The 21,737-nt window shown below is 37.9% G+C and overlaps 1 protein-coding gene across 5 annotated transcripts in view; it reads right to left on the bottom strand.

Moving 5' to 3' along the window:
- Positions 1-21,737, bottom strand: part of FAM184A (family with sequence similarity 184 member A) — a 123,422-nt gene that overhangs the window by 16,703 nt on the left and 84,982 nt on the right. For 3 of the 5 annotated variants that reach the window (XM_070376355.1, XM_070376357.1, XM_070376356.1), the window contains exons 10-13: positions 16,154-16,195; positions 7,597-7,809; positions 5,167-5,320; positions 27-154 (exon numbers count right to left, since the gene is read on the bottom strand). In XM_070376355.1, coding sequence (XP_070232456.1) covers positions 27-154; positions 5,167-5,320; positions 7,597-7,809; positions 16,154-16,195 — 537 coding nt within the window. The remainder of the gene's footprint in view (positions 1-26; positions 155-5,166; positions 5,321-7,596; positions 7,810-16,153; positions 16,196-21,737) is intronic. The other 2 variants (XM_005901636.3, XM_070376358.1) reach the window with 1 other exon arrangement.

Here is a 21,737-nt window from a genome sequence, read left to right as displayed (position 1 = left end):
CATCACAGAACCCAATGCTCTTTTACCTGTCTTCTGCTGATGTCTATGCTTCGCTCTAATTCCATTTTAGCAGCTGCCAATTCTTGATGATGATTATGCCTTAACAAATCAATTGCAGCTGCATGTTGCTGGTTTAGTTCAGAGCGTAAGGAAGCTGGAATCCAAGGGAAAAAAGGGATTTAGTGTATTCTAAAAATATTAGTATTTTAGATAAAATTTACAAAAATTACAAAGTATTTACAAAGTATTATTTTTTAAAATTAGGACATATATATTTCCATTAAAATATCATAGAATTGTGTATACCTCTTAGACTACTACAGACTATCATAAAGTATCAATTTAGAGGTTTATCTAGCTTTGATGAGGATAAGAAAATTTTCAGCTGCTCAAATGAATCAAGGTATTTCTGTATAAGCTTTCAGTTTGCAAGCAAGGTGCTAACAGAAAGGAAATTTTTAAAACTTTTCTCACTCACTAGTAGAATATAACATATATTTAGGAGGAAACTTCCCACCCAGGTAAGACTTCTTCCACAATATCCCTCAATGATGTTAAGCACTATCTGGTAAATGTTCCTGGTGATTTGGAAGTCATCATTTTAATCTGAATTTTAGATTATTTCATAAATCCACACATACCGAATGCCAGGTACTATACTAGGGGAGAATAAAATATAACCTTGTTTTTATAACTGCACAGGCTAGAGGGAAAAACATCATGTCAAGGAGTTAAGTGGGGTATCAGAGATGAACACAGGTTATAATGAGAGTAGGGGGGATGTTAAGAACCCAGATTTCCTAGGAGAAGGAAACTGGGGATAGGATCACAAAGGAATTGTCACAGTAACACAGGCTAACATATGCAAAAGCAGAAAGAACCTGGTCTATCAGACAAACTATAAAAAGTTTGGTGTGGCAAGCGCCCAGAGAGCAAGTAGTCATATTGGAAAGACAATGGAGCCCAGTTCTGAGAAAGCTTTTTTTAATACAAATGCTTTCCATTGCATGTTTTGATTCACGGTCCTCAAACTAAGATATTGAAAATGTGTGGACCTATGCCATCTTCTGAAACATGATATTGACCTGAATATTTCTGGAAAAGTCACTGTTTTTATATTAATACTGAAGATATGAGTAAAATACAAATTAAAAATTTCAAAGCTAAAACATGAGATTTCAAAGAAATGCTATGCTTCTTAGAGAACAAATTTATGGTTACCAGAGGGAGGGATAGTTAGGGAGTTTGCGATGGACACGTACACACTGCTATATTTAAAATGAACAATGAATAAGGACCTACTGTATAGCACAGGAAACTCTGCTCAATATTATGTGGCAGCCTGGATGGGAAGGGGAGTTTGGGGGAGAATGGATACTTGTATATGTATGGCTGAATCCCTTTGTTCTCCACTTGAAACTATCACAATATTGTTATTTGGCTATACCCCAATATAAAATAAAAAGTTTGTTAAAAAAAAAAAAAAGAAATGCTGTACTTGTAGCAAATCAATTTAGGCTCTTCCCAAGAGCCTCCTAAGTTTTTTCCCCTGGTGCTGGGCTGCTTCAGAACTTAAGGAAGGACACAAGAAATCAATGAAGGATTAAAGTCACATGGTGAGACTTGAGTTAAGCAAAAATTAACCCAACTGGAGTCTGGAGAATGGACCGTAGAAGAGAGATTAGCAAGAAGGCTGCGGCAATAATTCAGGTGAGAAATGGTACAACCATGAATCAAGTGTGGCAGAAGGATGAAAGAAGAGGAAACAGATACAGAGAATATTTAAGAGGAGGAACTAACAGGATGTGGAGTGAAGAAAAAAGGTTGAAGGCACCTCCTAGATTCATAGTTTTAGCAACTCAGTAAACAGTGATACCATAAATTCAAGTGGAAACTTTAGAAATGGAAACATATTTTAGAAGTGAGGGAGATGGTGAGCTAATATTTTAAAACATAGACTGTGAGTTAGAATATCTAACAGTCTAAAAAGTTGTAAAAGGTATAAATCTAATTCACAAGGCAAGTAGTTTGGTCTGCTAAATCACTTCAGTCGTGTCCGACTCTGTGCGACCCCATAGACGGCAGCCCACCAGGCTCCCCTGTCCCTGGGATTCTCCAGGCAAGAACACTGCAGTGGGCTGCCATTTCCTTCTCCATAGACCTTCTTGGTCTAGAAATACATATTTGGAGTCACAGCACAATAGATGGTCACTGAAGCCACAGATGGGTGTAAAAACAGAAATAATCAAATTGGAAAAGAAGATACACAAATGGTAAATGAGCATGTGGAAAAATCCTCAATACTATTAGCCATTAGGGAAATGCAAAGTAAAATTCACAATGAGATATCACTACACTCCTACCAGAATGGCTAAAATACAAAATAACACATCGAATGCTGGTGAGGATGTGAAGAAACTCGGTCACTCGTACCTTGCTGGTGGGGATGTTTAACAAACTAAACATATGATTATCGTATAACCAACTCCTGCCTAAATTTGCACAAAAACTCCTGCAACTCAACTCCTGCCTGAATTTGCACAAAACAAATGGATGTCCTTCAGTGGGTGAAGACAACAAATAAGAGAGGTCAATACTACGGGGACAACTACTGATACATGTAACAACCTGAATGAACCTGCAGAGAATTATGCTGAGTGGAAAAAAGCCAATATCAAAAGGTTATATATTTTACAATTCCATTTACAATGTTCTTAAAATGCCAACATTAAAGAAATGCAGAAGAGATGAATGGTTGCCAGAAGTTAAAGATGGGTGGGGGAGTAAAGTACATGTGGCTATATACAGGCAGTAGGGATTGCATGGTGATGGGAATGTTCTGTGTCTTCTGGGTCTGCATCAATGTCAACATCCTGGCTGTGACATGCACTTTAGTTTTGCAAATGTTACCTTTGGGGCAACTGGGTAAAGCATTCAGAGGATCTCTCCGTACTATTTCTTATGAAAGTGAAAGTGTTAGTCGCTCAGTTGTGTCCGACTCTTTGAAACCCAATGGACTATAGCACACCAGGATCATCTGTCCATGGGATTCTCCAGGCAGGAATACTGGAGCAGGTTGCCATTTCCTTCTCGAGGGTATCCTCCCAACCCAGGGGTCAAACCCAGGTCTCCTGCACTGCAGGCAGATTCTTTACCATCTGAGCCATCAGGGAAGCCCACGTGTGAATATACAGCCTCATGTGAATCATCTCAGAAGAAAAGGTTTATGTGCGTGCTAAGATACTTCTGCTGTGTTTGACCCTTTGTGACCCTATGGACTGTGGCGTGCCAGGCTCCTCTGTCCATGGGATTCTTCAGGCAAGAATACTGGAGGGGCTTGTCCTGCTCTTCTCCAGGAGATCTTCCTGACCCAGGGATCAAACCTGTGGCTCCTATGGCTCCTGCCTTACAGCCAGATTCTTTACCACCGAGCCACTAGGGATGCCCACATGTGATTCTACAATTATCTCAAAATAAAAAGTTTAAGAAATCACAAGAAGTCCTTTGTCAACAAAGACATATTTAAATCATGTTTCAGTGGACAAGGGTTCCAACACTTGGCCCATGTTTACCTCTCCTCAGGAAGAGGAGGGCGCTCTAACGACCTGGCCTACAAGTCCCAGCAGCAGCAGAGATGATGAATGGGTCAACGGGTTTTCCATTTGAGGCCCCAAATAGTCACAACTTTGGTCTTCTTTTTTCTCAATTCTTACTTTGAAAAGAAAATTTCACTGAAGCGTGACAAAGACACAAAAAACATTAGGAGAATTTGGTTTAAAAAAAAAACAAGGAAAATAAAAAGTTATTGAATGACATTCAGATCAGATCAGATCAGTCGCTTAGTCGTGTCCGACCCTTTGTGACCCCATGAATCGCAGCACGCCAGGCCTCCCTGTCCATCACCAACTCCCGGAGTTCTGAGACTCACGTCCATCAAGTCAGTGATGCCATCCAGCCATCTCATCCTCTGTCGTCCCCTTCTCCTCCTGCCCCCAATCCCTCCCAGCATCACAGTCTTTTCCAATGAGTCAACTCTTTGCATGAGGTGGCCAAAGTACTGGAGTTTCAGCTTTAGCATCAGTCCTTCCAAAGAAATCCCAGGGCCGATCTCCTTCAGAATGGACTGGTTGGATCTCCTTGCAGTCCAAGGGACTCTCAAGAGTCTTCTCCAACACCACAGTTCAAAAGCATCAATTCTTCAGCGCTCAGCCTTCTTTACCGTCCAACTCTCACATCCATACATGACCACAGGAAAAACCATAGCCTTGACTAGACGAACCTTTGTTGGCAAAGTAATGTCTCTGCTTTTCAATATGCTATCTAGGTTGGTCATAACTTTCCTTCCAAGGAGTAAGCGTCTTTTAATTTCATGGCTGCAGTCACCATCTGTAGTGATTTTGGAGCCCAGAAAAATAAAGTCTGACACTGTTTCCACTGTTTCCCCATCTATTTCCCATGAAGTGGTGGGACTGGATGCCATGATCTTCGATTTCTGAATGTTGAGCTTTAAGCCAACTTTTTCACTCTCCTCTTTCACTTTCATCAAGAGGCTTTTGAGTTCTTCTTCACTTTCTGCCATAAGAGTGGTGTCATTAAAAACAAACAAAAAACCCTTTAAATACATTTCAGTTTTTTTCCAAACTCAATTATCTTCTATAGAAAAGGTAATGATTTTAACACCTCAAAGATAAAAATCCTATTTAATATAACCTCTATAAATACCCATATAAAAAGTCAGACCAAAATATGACTTTCCCCATTGAAACAAAATCCTAAAGTGGGGGAAAAAAAAACCCAATATGATGATACAGCCTAAAGACATGTGGTTCCATGCTTTCTATTCCTTTCAGTCACTTGATAGTGGGGAAGTATGAATGTCACGGACTAACGCGTTAGTCCCTTAATGACAAACGGAAGCCCCACTTTGTGTCGCTTACACAGCCAAAGTACAGAGAACGTTGAGGGAACCTCACTTTACCATGTGTGTTCTATCCATTCTACTCCACCAACACTTGCTCCTTCATCCAGTAACTTCAAATAGGAACAACACTCAGATAGTCACTGAGGTTTCAAAGATTAAGAGTACAGTTTTGTAATTTCTTACTGAATTTCAAGTTAGAAGGATGTAAAAATAAATATGATAGGAGTATAATCATTTCAAAATACCAAGCATAGCCTTTCCTTCATCTTCTAATTCAAACCGAAGTGTCTGAAGTTCCTGTTCCATTTCTATCCTGAAGCCCTCCATCGATTCTCTGTGTGCATCTTTTAATGATTGAAGCTCTGCAGAATGTTTCTGTTGTAAATGACTTTCAAGAGCCTAGAATGAGAGAAACATACTCAAATTATTATGCCAGACTACAGGAAGGGAAATGCAAACAAAATAGAAAAAATACTAAAACTCATTATTTAAGGAAAACAGATCTCTAATTCATTTCAAGAAAACTAGATATAAGATCATCACCAGAAAATAAACTAGTAGGTTCACTTCAGCAGCATAATCATCATGAATCAGAGTCAATATATAGTGTTTGTATTGAGATACAGACCCTTTACCTAGGGCAGTTTCCAAATGAAGCTATTTTCTTAAACAGCTAAGGAGATGTAAACCACCAAAAATTAACAAATAATTCTTCTGTGTGCATAGACTTAGACTCAGCAAAGAGGTGGAGGAGGGCAGATCAGGAAAGATCTCCTGATTAGGAAGAGAGGAGGGCTTTTACAGCTCCAACCTTAAAAAGTGTTTGTAGCTTTTTCCTACAGTCATCCTTTCTTTGCTCCTGCATTTGTGAACAGAAGCAAAAGCTCTGAGAGGATGTAACTGGAAAACTGAAGACTTTCACGTGGTTAGTTTTAAAAGCCTAGCCAGAGGAACAGACTACGTACATGTGGCCAAGATAAGGAGAAAATATATGGCCACAAAGCTCAGGGTACTTCAAGTGTAGAGACAGAACTGTGCCAGGAAGGGTTTTTCTTACTGTAATCTATAAAGGTTTCCGAGAAAGCGACCACATTATAAGTAGGGCTGTGTGTCTTCAATCACTACTCTAAAATGCTTTTAAAAATTATTATTTGGCTACTTATATTCTTTCTGAAACATAAAGTATAGGTTCCTTTGAATATAGGTAAAATAAAGGACTTTGAGTACAGGCAACATGACTTAGGGTTAGCTTGGCTACCTAATGACAGACAATAAAATTGCCAGTTTTGATTTCTTCTGAAAAATGATTATAGTTCTGAAAAGACTGTTTGTATAAAATTAAAGTATGATATGTAAGCTTATGTGTTATCATAATTCACAAATGGAATCCAATGAATAGAGTATTTAGCAATGCTAAGGTTGAATTATTAACCAAAGGAACCCCCTTGATTTTTTTGGACAATATCAATAGACTAAACTTACTGTACAAGCAAATTAGTTGTTTTTAAGAGTATGACATTTTTCTTTTAACAATTTTTAAATAACACACCATTTCTTAAAATAGTGTCTATACCCAAATAAAGAATTAAAATGTGTATATGTAGTAACAGTATGGATGGTAAACATTATTATTAGTAACTTTTTCTATCACATCTTTATCTTAATTATCCATAAGGTCCTTAAATTGAGAAATACAGTGTTAAGAAATGAACTACACTAAAATTAATCACACTAAGGCTAAGTCCAACTAACATTTTAACACAGAACTAAATAATGGATATGGGGAGATTCTGGCATATAATGAAACCAATAATGTATCTTTTCTGAGTGATCACCATATAGTGATACAAACAGTATACAGGGAATTGTACTATTTTTAAATGTCTCCAATTTCATTTCATTGTGAGTTCTGTGCATAAGAAAAAGCATGAGGGGAAAAAATGGAGATAAAAACTTTAAATGCTTTAGGCACATGTATCTTTTGTAGATCTAGACTAAAAGAAAAAAATTAAAAGTTGGATGAAAGGCTAAGTTCAAGACCAGTATTAAGAGATTACAGTGATAACAGTAATGACTAAATTTATGTAATCACTGCTAACACATGACAAACCAGAGCTTTAGTCACATCATGACCTTGGCCTTTTCATGGGAAACAGAAATAACATATGTCTGCTACAGTGTACAGTTAAAGTGAAACTGAAAGTCCTTCAGTCCTGTCTGACTCTTTGCAACCCCATGGAATACTCCAGGCCCAGGATACTGGAGTGGGTAGCCTGTCCCTTTTCCAGGGGATCTTCCCAACCCAGGGATCGAACCTAGGTCTCCCACACTGCAGGTGGATTCTTTACCAGCTGAGCCACAAGGGAAGCCCAGGAATACTGGAGCGGGTAGCCTATCCCTTCTCCGGCAGATCTTCCCTACCCAGGAATCAAACCAGGGTCTCCTGAATTGCAGGCAGATTCTTTACCAACTGAGCTATCAGGGAAGCCCTACAGTGTACAATTAGTGTATGTGTTTAATCACTGTGACCCCTACAAGAAGTCATAGCCTAGAAAACACATTGAAATAAAGCAATACATACTTTTTTGGAGCAAAAAATAAATTCTTTAGAATCGTAAGGTTAACAGTGATCAGGCTGTTGGGTTACATTTGAACGTATGTCACCTAAAACTTACTCTTTGTTCCTTTTCCTTTTCTTCTTCCATGGTTTGAAATGCAAGGACGTGTGCTTCTTTTAAAGATTTATGTCTCTGTTGATGCTGCTCCTCTAATTCTTCGAGCTCTTGTGTCAGTCGCTGTCGCTCCTGTGTAAACTGGGCTTGCAGTTGCTGCAGAGAGGTCTGAGACTGGGAAAGCTGCATCTCCAGATTCTGTTTCAGGAGGGAAATCTGCCACAGGAGGGCACACAAAGAGGAATAAATACAAGGACTATTTCACACAGTGCCTATTTAGGGGGAAAAGGCATTTTGAAGATATTAACAACTGCAAAATAACTGCCTTAAAGTGCCCACTTAAAATGTCTTATAGTATATCCTAGATGGCTAATCTTAAGGTATTACCACTTTTATTCTGTTTTCAGTGCATGTGTGCTCAGTCGCTTTGGGTCGTGTCCGACTCTGCAACCTCACAGACTGTAGCCCTTCAGGCTCCTCTGTCCATGGGACTCTCTAGGCAAGAATACTGGAGTGGGATGCCATGCCCTCCTTCAGGGGATCTTCCAGACCCAGGGATTGAACCCGCATTTCCTGTGACTCCTGCATTGCAGGCAGATTCTTTACTGCTGAGCCACAGGACTGTTTAAGGCTGTGGGCTCTGAGTTAAAATCTTAGCTCTGCCACTTGCTTCGGTCAACACCTCACCAGGCCACGTGACAGAAAAGAGCATTTCTACACACAGTTTACTCGGAATAGTTCCTGCCATGTACAAAGATTAACTGCTCAATGAAAGCCAGCTAAAACTATTTGAGCATTAAAGAAGTACTCTTTAAACAGTTTATCAATTTAGAATTTAGAATTCTTGTGTAAAAAACATTTTTATTTTTGAATTTTGATTTAATTCGAAAGGATCTGCAGAACTTCAAGCTTTTTAAAAAACCACAGACCTCTCACAATCTTCTAGTTAGAGCCTTGTAATAATGACAGGTACTTTTCTTTCACTATGGAGAACTTATTTGTTCCTTCTATTGAAAACATCACCCTTAATACATCCGCACTGCCTCTGCATGTTTTAAAATACATGCAGAAGTACATTAACCAAAAGAAGCACAAAATATGTATAAGCATCTGTATATATGTGTGTGTGTTCACATATACATTTGTTGAAACCATTTTATTTGATCTGTTTCTCTTCTCATATAACAAAACTATAAACTTGAAACTAGATGACTCAATCATATTCTACAAGTCTGAGGCTAACGGGAACTTAAAAAAAACAGATAAAAAGTTGTCAAATATGTCCCATTAAATAATAAGATGCTGTGTTTATATGTAGATAAAACTGTTTCTGTGGCCAAGAAAGCTAATGGAAAGAAAAGACTTTAAAGTGACTTTCTGTAAATAAGAAAAAACTTTCTTTTGGTTGATGGAAGGTAGACATAGGCTGCCTCACATGTCTTACCATGAAGGTACGTGAGAAAGTAAATGATAGGCTGAAGAATCACCAGCAATGTAAACTGAGAAAGAAAAACGAGAAAGAATGAACTGGAAGACAGGAGAGGGCAGAGGCCAGCAGCAGGAAACAGGCACAGACTATACCGAGCTTCAGGTAAGTGACAGCTGTCTGGAAGGGTTTGCGACAAGGGCAGGGTTATACATCAGGATTAGTAGAAAAGGTTAGCACATGCCTTTGTGGAGAGGGTCAAGTACTGATGAGAAATGATACTACTGACACATGTTCAATCTGTTTTAACATATTTCCAAAGAAGTGACTTTACCTATTGAAAGTTACATGAATTCTACTCACTAACTTCCAAATAAGCTTAAGATTTCAGAGGTTATTTCCATGTTTAGAGTCATGGTGAACTGCAACACTGTGACCCCAGGCAACGCAACTCCATACACCTCTAAATGGCAGTAGCACTGACGATTTACAGCTCAAATAAACCCCGCGAACGTAAAAACTGCAGGAGAAAGGCACAGCAACAGCTAAGCCTTCCTTGTGGAAGCTGGAGGGCCAAAACAAACCATGTCATGTGATATCTCACCATTTTGTGCAAAGAAAATCAGGATGAAATGAATACTAAAGACAACCTCCAAAGAAAAAAGAATCAAAAAAGGGTAAAAGGTAATCAAATGTGTGTTTGTGAACCCCAATGTGTAAAGTAGTAGAGTTAGCTGGTTCTTGAAATAGACAAGGCTCCTACCCACTCTCTTCCCAAGTTCAAGCCTAGTCCCAGACCCAGAATAGGGACCCATGTGACTGCCTTGTCCCTGGTGACAACCTACTAGAACATATATGAGAACATTAGGGAAAGACTACGTTACATAAAGAATGACTGATCCTATCAAAGCTATTATTAGGCCCCTGGCCAAGTGAGGACGAATTTACCCAGTGAACAAGCTCCTCACCAAGCCATCTGCCCTGGGATGCATCCAAGTCCACTCAAAGAAAAGTGGCATAGCGTTCTGATTTGTACACAGGCACCACACGGGCTAGTGGTGGCCCTGGATCCTGTCCTCCAATTAAGGGTGCATTTAGGTTAGTAAGAAGCCAATCAGTTCACAGCAGTGTAGCTTTTTTTTCCTGAACTATTTCAAAAGGTCACTGTATCAAAAAGAGCTCCCATATGTTAATTTGACTATAATTTGACTCACACTTGAACCAGTTAAAGATGAAATTTATAAAGAAGTACAACATTTAAAATTAATGAATACCACAGTTTTGTTAACAGTTATACATTTAAAATCTAAGCACACTTTTTAAACCTCTCCAGCTTAAATACTTTAAATATAATATACTTTACCTTGAAAGAACTCCAAAGTAATATTTTTAATTTTAGAATATATGATTAATCTTTATATTTAAGCAAATATAAAGAATATTCAAAAAGACATTATCATGCAATTTAGTCCTCAAGTATACTTAGTTTAGACACTTTATATTCTTAATTTTGAAAACATATGAAAATAATATTAAGGCTATCTAAAAATCTTTGGATTCATGCTCAAAACAGTAACATTATTCGTAAGCAGGAAGCCTTTATCATGCAATGCAGCATCAAAACTTATTTTGCTCTTTTAAAAATTAAATTAGTAGATGGCATTAAATTGTCAGCCTTTATTCAGCATGAAAATTACATGGCACTTTAAAGACAGAAATAATGAGCAAAGCAATGTAAAACGAACTGTTTTATAGCTATAACTTAAACAGCAGAGTTTAGTACACTTTATGGAAATACATATTAATATAAAACTTCATTAATTTAAAATAAAACAAAGATAGACTTTGCATTAAATAGTCTGGGTAACTTACATCAATACTCTCATTACAGTATTACAGAAAGGCATTTGTTGAATAAATGAGAAGCAGTACTAGTTGCTTCAAATTATTTTCAAATTATGAAATATATGGTGTAAGTTTCTACACATTTGTTGTAATTTTAAACCTTAAAGCTTTTTATTTTGCTGATTTTAAATGAACCAAAGAGAATATTTTAGAAAAAATTTTCATCCTAATTAAAAAATTCCCACCACAGCAGTTTATATATGAATTAAATAATATGTTCTACTAATCAAGAGGTAGTTTGCAAATACTTTGCAGATACTTTGCAAATAATTTTAAAAGCCAAACTTCACTGACAGTAATTGCTACCTTCTGATCTCTACCACTTAAAATACTATCTTTTTGAAAATAAGGCTGTACAAATTTCAAAAAGACAAAATTAAAGACATATAGATACATTTTTCTGAGAAAGAAGGGAAAGCTTTACCTCTTTCCAACAGGGCGGTTTCACAAAGATTCTGTATCTCTGCAATGGTGTTTGTGGAAATCCCTCAAAATAGAAACTGAAATATCAAATCTGAGGTACTGGATACGATAGGATGTCAACATGAGATATGTCATTCACTATGTACGTCCTACTTACAACCTTTGTTTTTTATGCACTCTAGTTTTCTTTACCCCTAACAGAAATCTTACTATAGAAATGAAAGAATACAGAAAATATACAAATAGCTTATCCTCAGAACAAAGAATATCCTGAGATAGCAAATGTAATCTGTGGTTCTCAAACCTGGCTATATATCGGAATCATCTCTGTAGATTCTAATAAATGTACTTGCCCAGCCACTGACCCTTGGCTATTCTGATTAAATAGGTCTGGAATTGAGCAAAGACCACCTAACATAATTTCTAACTACCAAAGTAATGTGTTCATTGTGAAAAAAAAAAAAACTTCTTTAATAAAGGAGTTTATAAAATGAAAGGGGAAGTATGCTTCCTTCCCTTTCCTCACCAAATCCCAATCCCTACGAGTAATCAGTTCTAACATTTTGGTATCTCCCAAGACTTTTTTTTTTTTTTTTTTTGCATTTGCATGTGTCTATATTTATTTATAAATGACAAATAACAGTCTGGAAGAAAGTGCACCAAATTGTTAACAGTGTTTTATTTTAGGCATGTGTCTCCCAAGACTCTTATGACTTCTCTCTCTCTTAATTTCCTGATTTCTTTTGCTTTTTTTAAACTATGTTATGTGTAAACAGGTGGATGGATGACTTTCACTGTGTAGAGTGTACATCTGGCATGATATGACAAAAATTACTTGGGGGCCCCAGGGCACACCTCAAGAGACCAGAGCTTAATGTCCAAAGTAGTTGAAACAGAGACCCATGGGGCTGCTGTTGGAACAAACATTCCCTATTGTCTTAAACAGAGAAATAAACATCAACTTCCTTCATGAAACCATGAGGGTGTCAAGATCATTAGGTGTCGCTATGGTTTTTCAAACACTCAACAATATGTACCTCCCTTCAAGCTGAGTATACTCATGGATTTACATAATGATGGTTAATGATTTCTCTACTAGGGAGACCAACAAGTTTGGTTTTAGAGGTTTGCTTTTCCTTTCATGGGGTCATTTCTAGGGTATACAATCCATGATGTGTAGGAATGCCCCCATTCTTTTCAATGACTACAGATAATGCAAATGGCAGGCACCGTTTCTTCCTTCCCAAATGCCCATCTCCCCCTTTTTCTTTCTTCACAACGAGTTGAACTCATGAGTTTGTTCAGGAAGTGAATGAAAATCCTGATCTTCAAGAAGGCAGGCCCCTCTCCCAGCACCAAGGAGTGAATTACGACTGGGATAAGAAAGTCACAGTAACCTAACTCTAAGGTTGTATCATCCCGTCTTAGTTAATAAGCTAAAAGGAAGTAAGTGGAGAATTTGGAGGAGGGGGAGAGATTTTATTTCCTGATTAAAAAACTGCTTAACGGAGAGTCTCCTGTGTTAGCACAGTTGTTCAAGAACATGAAAGGTGGAGCTGTAGCAGCCGAGTTGCAACCATGACATGACAAACTGGAGGTCCAAAGGCTAACATATTGAACATGGCAAAGGAGAAGAACACAAAGCACCTGGGCACCTCATTAAGTATCCTGACAGCATGAGCCACTGTTAACTGGGTGTTCTGCTGCTTAAAGCCAAATGCATCCTAGTAGACACCATTCAGAGTATAAATACACTATAATTACTTTAATCCTTCTTGATGAAAATTCAGATCATCTCACCTGATTTTGCTATTACAAATGTTGTACCAAAACACCCCAAAATAAATGGTCTAAACACATACTCATGTGAGTCTATCAGAAGGCTGAATCACTCTTTTTGAAGTTTCACAGATGACTTTAATGCAGTCATAGCTGAGAACCACTGCTCTGGAGTTCATAAAACTAAGACTCTGGCTGCTTCTTTAATGAGAATCGTAAGGCAACGACCAGATAAGTCTTTGAAGCCCTGGTCTTTTACTTGTGCTCTGCTATCAGTTCATTTTATGAGATCAAGGAGGAAAACAAACTATCTTCTTCAAGTAATATTACCTACGGCCTTTTCTCCTATAGTTTTGGTCAATTTATCACGATACTGGTGAACAATTTATCTAGTGATTCTGTGTGTTTTTGAAAAAGGCTGTCATATAAATTATGATTTTTTAAAAATGACTTGCTTTCCAGGGTAGAGGCTTCATGTGAGAGGGTTCATTCATTTTTGTGAAAACAAGAAAAATGAGTAAGAAAAAGCAATTTGAAAAATAGGATGTTTAAGTACAATTTAATTTTTCAATAAATTACAGGTATGGAGTTGTGGATTGTGTTGAGCCAGAATACTTGTTAATTTTGACAAGAAAGGTCAACATACTACTACGACTACGACTACGACGACATCACTTCAGTCGTGTCCGACTCTGTGCGACCCCAGAGACGGCAGCCCACCAGGCTCCCCGTCCCTGGGATTCTCCAGGCAAGAACACTGGAGTGGGGTGCCATTTCCTTCTCCAGTGCATGAAAGTGAAAAGTGAAAGTGAAGTCGCGCAGTCATGTCGGACTCTTCGCGAACCCATGGACTGAAGCCTACCAGGCTCCTCCGTCCATGGGATTTTCCAGGCAAGAGTACTGGAGTGGGGTGCCATTGCCTTCTCCGAAGGTCAATATAAATTATTAGAAAGTCTAAACCACATGATATTAATATTCAGTTCAATACTTTCAAATATATAAAGCAACATTAAAAACCTCTATAGGCCTAGTAGAGGACAGTAGAATAATTTATTACTATGTCAACAATTTATATAAATGCTCAAGTAAAATGTTTGAAACTGAATATTTTAATTCTTTCTATCGTTTTCCTTTTTAACCTCTAATTTGCTATTTTTGAAGGGCCTGGCTAAGAAAAGTCAACTTAAGCTTCTGAAATTATGACCATTCAGGAAAATACTGAATCATCCATAATTTTCTGGTATTTTCCAAGAAGACCTGTAAACTGAGTTTATTGATTGAGAACCACAGTAATGCCTACTTAATGCCCTTAAGATATTTTTGGAATATTTCCAGTCATCCGCTCATTCTTAGTTGAAAAATAAAGAACAGAGGCATCAACGATTACTTGTTCTCTTAGAACAAGACAGCATATAGTGGAAACTTCTTGCATGGAAGGCTGGCTAAACAGTGTGTGGAGGGGGTGGGTAGCTCTCACTTGGCTGAATGATACTGACAAGGTCACATCTTGTTTGGGAGATGTCTGAGTGAACAGTTCATCCTCAGTGACTATGATGTTACAAAAGAGAACTAATTAATGGGGATTTCATTGTGTTACTGACCTCTTTTGCTTATTTTGTAGGAGATAAATCAAGGCATTCTCATTCAATTACTAATACATTTAAATTAAATAAAATTGTTTTTATTTTAATGAACACCTTTTCATTTATAACTGTTTAGGGGAAAGTGACTATGTTGTCACACATATTTTGAAGTACAACTCAAACAATTTTTGACAATAATCAATCATATCTTATTTGGGGTTCTTATTTCTATCCCAATTAGTATGCATGTCAGAAAGTCTGGATTGATACAGCAACCATGCCCAAATTCTTACTATGCTCTATGTGATTATTAAAAAAAATTCTAAATGTAGCCTTAGTTCGCCAACATTGAGTACCACTTTAAAACACATTAAAGAAAATGGCATTAAATGTATTCATGTATTTCTAATTTTCATATAGACAGTAAAGTTGAACATAAAGAACAGATAAAAATTTTCTTGTACAGTAGAAAGAAATTAAGGAGGTAGGAGGACACAGTTTTGAAATATAAAAATTTCGCAGGACCACTCTAGACTCAAGATTTGATTCCTCTAGGTCAGGAACTGGCACACTGGAGTCTGTTTCTATTGCCCATGGGCACTTCCATATGACAGAGGCCAGTGGGTGTCACAGACACTGCATGACCCACAAAGCTAGAAATATTTATTGTCTGGTCTTTTGCAGAAAAAGCTTGCTGACCTCTGCCCTAGGAGATCAAGAAAAATATTCAAAGATGCTTACCTCTCTGCTAACTTATTTTAAAGAACAAGTTGGGCACGAGTTCGATGTGAAAATAAATCTCATTTTTCTCTTCACATGAAAAGAAAAAAATTTTAATTATCGTTTAAACGCAATATTACTTTGAAGCTTAGTATCTGAATTTTTGAGTATGTATAAGTAAAAGAATAGCATTGCCAATTCTTTGGAAAGGGATTTACTCCATTTTGCTTTAAATCTTTTAATAATTGTAACATTAAAATGTAAAATACATTCTGAATCTATGAACCTGCACAACTATCTGATACTCTTAAGAAGTCAACTGATTTTACTCTTTTAAAAAACAAACTACTTTAACAAAAGAAGAAATACATTTACATTTATTTCCATTTTTATTAGAGTCAACAAGTTGACAGTTTTTCAAAATATTACTATAGCTATCAATGCAAATATTAAAATAATGAATTTTATATCTGAGAAGTAAAATCTTGCTTGGCTTTAAAATAAAACGCATGCTTATCAATACCGTGTGTGATAGGCGTGTGCACACACGCAAACGAAAGGCTGAAGGCTAGAAGCTTTGCCACCCATACACAACATATCTTACCCAGGCCAAAAAGTGTATTTTTTAATATCACAAGTCAAAGCTTTCAAGCGGTGATGATGTTGATGCAAAACCAAAAGTGCAACATGCCCTGTGTACAAAGTGTAAGTGCCGCTCACTTACATTGTTGATAGATTTATGCAAAGCTTCCCCCAGAGAGTGCCGCTATGAAAAGATCACAGGAATAAAGGGAAACATTCAGAAATCGACTAAGTGAAAGAAAGAGGGACAAAAGGGGAGAGTAAGACATAGAACGTTAATTATAATATGCTCGAGAAACAAGTAAGTTGAAAACAGTTCTGAAAAAGAAATCAGACAAAAAGAACTTTTTATGACACGCAGTCTACATTATCTGTAGTCCTTTAAAACAGTGTCTGAGGCTTACGGGCTTGCAGACTTACCTCTGGAAGACACCAAAGGACAGTACAGGTAAACCAGAGGTCAGTTTAAAAGACCGTGGTTACTGAAGCGCCTGGAAGGAATATTACCGTTCTAAATTCCTTCCAGAAATCTATAATATAATGCCTCAAAGCATTCCACTCAGCACTGGAGTAGGTCCTAGAAGGATTTCTCTTGTGAGAAATGAGCAGATGAGAACTGAAACACTCACTTCACTGACTACATAATTTGAGGGCTAAAAATAAATATGAGATAATCACTGAAAATGTAAAGATTGAATAATAATCTGGTTTAGTGTAAAAGTTCAGGGGAAAGGAAGAAATGATGCCTTTTTATCTTTTCAACCCTATTTCCCAGACTGTATTTGATAAAATTATATATGACCTGCGTTCATTTTTTAGCTCACTGAAATGCTGAGTGATAAACCACTGGAAAAACATGCTCTCCCTCCCCTAAATATGGGGAAAATGTGATTTAATTTTCAATTGCCTCATTTTTTGCCTTCCAAGGATACAAAGTAGTTATTTTAAATTTATATTACTAATATAGGAAAGTTCCTGCAAAGTGGCTTTTACTGTGGACATTAATCAAATTTTCAGATGGAATATAATTATCTTTTCCCCCATAATGTGAATATTCCTTAATGTTTACAAACTAAAGATAGCTTTTATTTGGTAAAAAATTATTTACTAATACCCTAAGACTAATTTAGGTTATAGTTCACAGAGCTGAAAAAAATAAGAAAAATTATTAACTTTCTGTTTGATCATTCTATAACTTTGCAGTTTAAACTCTCAAACTTTGAATTTTATTTTATTCTTTCTTCTACTCATAATATTCTTTATATACTAATGAGATAGTTCTCCAGAGTTCACAAAGTTTATGAAAATCCAAGGGTTTTTTAGTTTTTTTTTTTTTTTAACCTCTTTATATTTCACTGAACTGATATCCTCGTACTAGAAGTTAATCTAAAATGAACGTCATTTACTTATGAAATAATTTTTTCATTCTTTAAAGTATCATCAGACAAAAAAAGTATGTATGTTATTTAGGATTCCTGAACTAACTGATAAATTAGACCAATATTACAGATCAGAGGTTCTTCAATAGGAATTCTAGATCTTCTGTGAGAGAAGTATATTTGAACATCTGGAATCTAAACTCATATGGTCACTACCTCTGTCCTCATATTGCTGAGGGCCATGGAAATATCTAAACCAAAAGTCCTGGTCCACAAGCTGTGAGCTGGGGTGACTTACAGCACAGACCTGGCGACAGCAATTAGAAGAGGCACGGCAGTGGTGATGGGTCACAATACCCTTACTGGTGAGTACATCAATGAAGTAACATTGTTTTGTTTAAAGAGTTATTAGAGTACTGTTATATTCTAGGAAGTACAGAGTGATATAGAGAACTGAACAGCATACTGAACAAACATACATAAATAAATTAAAAAGTAAGAAAAAGTTCATGATAAATAGGATTTTAAAAGGTTAATGTGATAAGGAAGTGACTAGAGGTGATATTGCGTTGATGGTAAAAAAAGATCTTTGGAAAAAAGTGTCATTTAAACTTAGTGAAGAAGTCAGCCACAAAATGAGATAATTGGGGGGAAAGAGTGAACAGGCAGAAGGATTAGCTCAAAGACCCTAAGGTGTCAGTGAGCTGGAATGACTGGGTGTGTGGGGCGGGTGTGTCAGGCTGAAGTGAAATAGGACATATCTGTTGTTTAGTTGCTAAGTCATATCTGACACTTTACGACTTCATGGACTGTAACCCACCAGGCTCCTCTGTCCATGGGATTTCCCAGGCAAGAATACTGGAGTGGGTTGCCATTGCCTTCTCCTGGGGATCTTCCCAAGCCAGGGATCGAACCTGAGTCTCCTGCATTGTAGGCAGATTCTTTACTGCTGCGCCACCAGGGACTAAAGAGCCTTAATTCACTGGGGACCCCTGAAAGAATTTTAAGCAGGAAGATGGCACGATCTGATTTACATCATAAAAGATTACTTCAAGTTTGTGAGGGGAAAAGTGAAATTGTGGGAGCTAAACAGAAGGCTATTATATGGTGGCTTGGATTAGTATTTGCTAAGAGAGACAGAAGCAGGTGGAACTGGGATTTGTTTCGGAGATAGAATAAACAGGATTGAGATTACATGAGAGATCAGAAAAGAGAGAAAGCAAGGATGACTCTTCAGTTTTTGTTCTGAGCAAAAAGTGCAAGGAAGTGAAGACGATGGGATAGGGATTGAGAATCAATACTTTTGAGCCATACATGCTAAGTCTGAGATGTCTATTAGATAATCAAGTGACTGAGTTTGGGTGAAGACAACGGCTGGAGATTTAACTTGGATTTAACTGGAAGTCACTGAACTATACAGACTGGGCTTCCTTGGAGGCTGAGGGCAAAGAATCCGCCTGCCAATGCAGGAGACACAGGAGACCTGGGTTCGATCCTCGGGAAGATACTCTGGCAGAGGAAATGGCTACCCACTCCAGTAGTCTTGCCTGATGAATCCCCATGGAGAGAGGAGCCTGGAGGGCTGCAGTCCATGGGGTCACAAAGAGTTGGACACGACTGAGCAACTGAGCATGCATGACCTATAGATGGTATTTAAAACACAAAATGGGCTGAGATTCCCCCCAGTAAAAGTTTGACAGAATACTGGATGAACTAAAAATCTATATGCAAATGTATTGTTTGGCAAGTATTCTACAAGTATTCTACATACCATTCAGGTATGACCTAAATCAAATCCCTTATGATTATACAGTGGAAGTGAGAAATAGATTTAAGGGCCTAGATCTGATAGATAGAGTGCCTGATGAACTATGGAATGAGGTTTGTGACACTGTACAGGAGACAGGGATCAAGACCATTCCCATAGAAAAGAAATGCAAAAAAGCAAAATGACTGTCTGGGGAGGCCTTACAAATAGCTGTGAAAAGAAGAGAAGCAAAAAGCAAAGGAGAAAAGGAAATATATAAACATCTGAATGCAGAGTTCCCAAGAATAGCAAGGAGAGATAAGAAAGCCTTCCTCAATGATCAATGCAAAGAAATAGAGGAAAACAACAGAATGGGAAAGACTAGGGATCTCTTCAAGAAAATCAGAGATACCAAAGGAACATTTCATGCAAAGATGAGCTCGATAAAGGACAGAAATGGTATGGACCTAACAGAAGCAGAAGATATTAAGAAGAGATGGCAAGAATACACAGAAGAGCTGTACAAAAAAGATCTTCACGACCCAGATAATCATGATGGTATGATCACTGACCTAGAGCCAGACATCCTGGAATGTGAAGTCAAGTGGGCCTTAGAAAGCATCACTACAAAGCTAGTGGAGGTGATGGAATTCCAGTTGAGCTATTCCAAATCCTGAAAGATGATGCTGTGAAAGTGCTGCACTCAATATGCCAGCAAATTTGGAAAACTCAGCAGTGGCCACAGGGCCAGAAAAGGTCAGTTTTCATTCCAATCCCAAAGAAAGGCAATGCCAAAGAATGCTCAAACTACCACACAATTGCACTCATCTCACATGCTAGTAAAGTAATGCTCAAAATTCTCCAAGCCAGGCTTCAGCAATATGTGAACCATGAACTTCCTGATGTTCAAGCTGGTTTTAGAAAAGGCAGAGGAACCAGAGATCAAATTGCCAACATCCGCTGGATCATGGAAAAAGCAAGAGAGTTCCAGAAAAACATCTATTTAGGCTTCATTGACTATGCCAAAGCCTTTGAGTGTGTGGATCACAATCAACTGTGGAAAATTCTTCAAGAGATGGGAATACCAGACCACCTGATCTGCCTCTTGAGAAATTTGTATACAGGTCAGGAAGCAACAGTTAGAACAGGACATGGAACAACAGATTGGTTCCAAATAGGAAAAGGAGTTCGTCAAGGCTGTATATTGTCACCCTGTTTATTTAACTTATATGCAGAGTACATCATGAGGAATGCTGGACTGGAAGAAACACAAACTGGAATCAAGATTGCCGGGAGAAATATCAATAACCTCAGATATGCAGATGACACCACCCTTATGGCAGAAAGTGAAGAGGAACTCAAAAGGCTCTTGATGAAAGTGAAAGTGGAGAGTGAAAAAGTTGGCTTAAAGCTCAACATTCAGAAAACGAAGATCATGGCATCCGGTCCCACCACTTCATGGGAAATAGATGGGGAAACAGTGGAAACAGTGTCAGACTTTATTTTTCTGGGCTCCAAAATCACTGCAGATGGTGACTGCAGCCATGAAATTAAAAGACGCTTACTCCTTGGAAGGAAAGTTATGACCAACCTAGATAGCATATTCAAAAGCAGAGACATTACTTTGCCAACAAAGGTTCGTCTAGTCAAGGCTATGGTTTTTCCTGTGGTCATGTATGGATGTGAGAGTTGGACTGTGAAGAAGGCTGAGCGCCCAAGAATTGATGCTTTTGAATTGTGGTGTTGGAGAAGACTCTTGAGAGTCCCTTGGACTGCAAGGAGATCCAACCAGTCCATTATGAAGGAGATTGGCCCTGGGATTTCTTTGGAAGGACTGATGCTAAAGCTGAAACTCCAGTACTTTGGCCACCTCATGCGAAGAGTTGACTCATTGGAAAAGACTCTGATGCTGGGAGGGATTGGGGGCAGGAGGAGAAGGGGACGACAGAGGATGAGATGGCTGGATGGCATCACTGACTCGATGGACGTGAGTCTGAGTGAACTCCGGGAGTTGGTGATGGACAGGGAGGCCTGGAGTGCTGCAGTTCATGGGGTCGCAAAGAGTTGGACATGACTGAGCGACTTATCTGATCTGATCTACATGAGCAAGATCCATGTTAAGAAACATTAATGCTATATTAAGTCAATTTCCTTTAAAGCATCTTAAGCTACTTGTTAGTTTTTGAGATGACTGAAAAGGGCCTTAAGAGGTCCTCTTCAGCTCATTAGAGCACTTGGATATTTCAGCACAGAAGGCTTACTAAGGTCTTTCAGGATTTCTGGTCTTAATGGATGAATATAATCAGACTTTCAGCCATTATAAGTAAGGAAGAAAAACTGAAAATAACTGAAAAAGTTGCTGCACTTAATGAGAAGTTTACAGCTTTGTACATAAGAAAACTATGCTCTTAGGAGTAATCTCATTGTTCTAATCCTCAGTTTATTCATTTAGAAAATAGCACAAGGTTTTTATTGATAGATGTTTGCAGTTTACAAACGTACTGGTATATAAATATTGAAATCCACTGAATTCCAGGGCTTCCCAGGTGGTACTAGTGGTAAAGAACCTGCCTACTAATGCAGGAGACATAAGAGATGGG

The sequence above is a fragment of the Bos mutus genome, chromosome 9 (genome assembly GCF_027580195.1).
Source record: "Bos mutus isolate GX-2022 chromosome 9, NWIPB_WYAK_1.1, whole genome shotgun sequence".
Taxonomy (NCBI): domain Eukaryota; kingdom Metazoa; phylum Chordata; class Mammalia; order Artiodactyla; family Bovidae; genus Bos; species Bos mutus.
The sequence above is the reverse complement of the archived record's forward strand: the minus strand, read 5'-3'. Positions and strand labels throughout refer to the sequence as shown.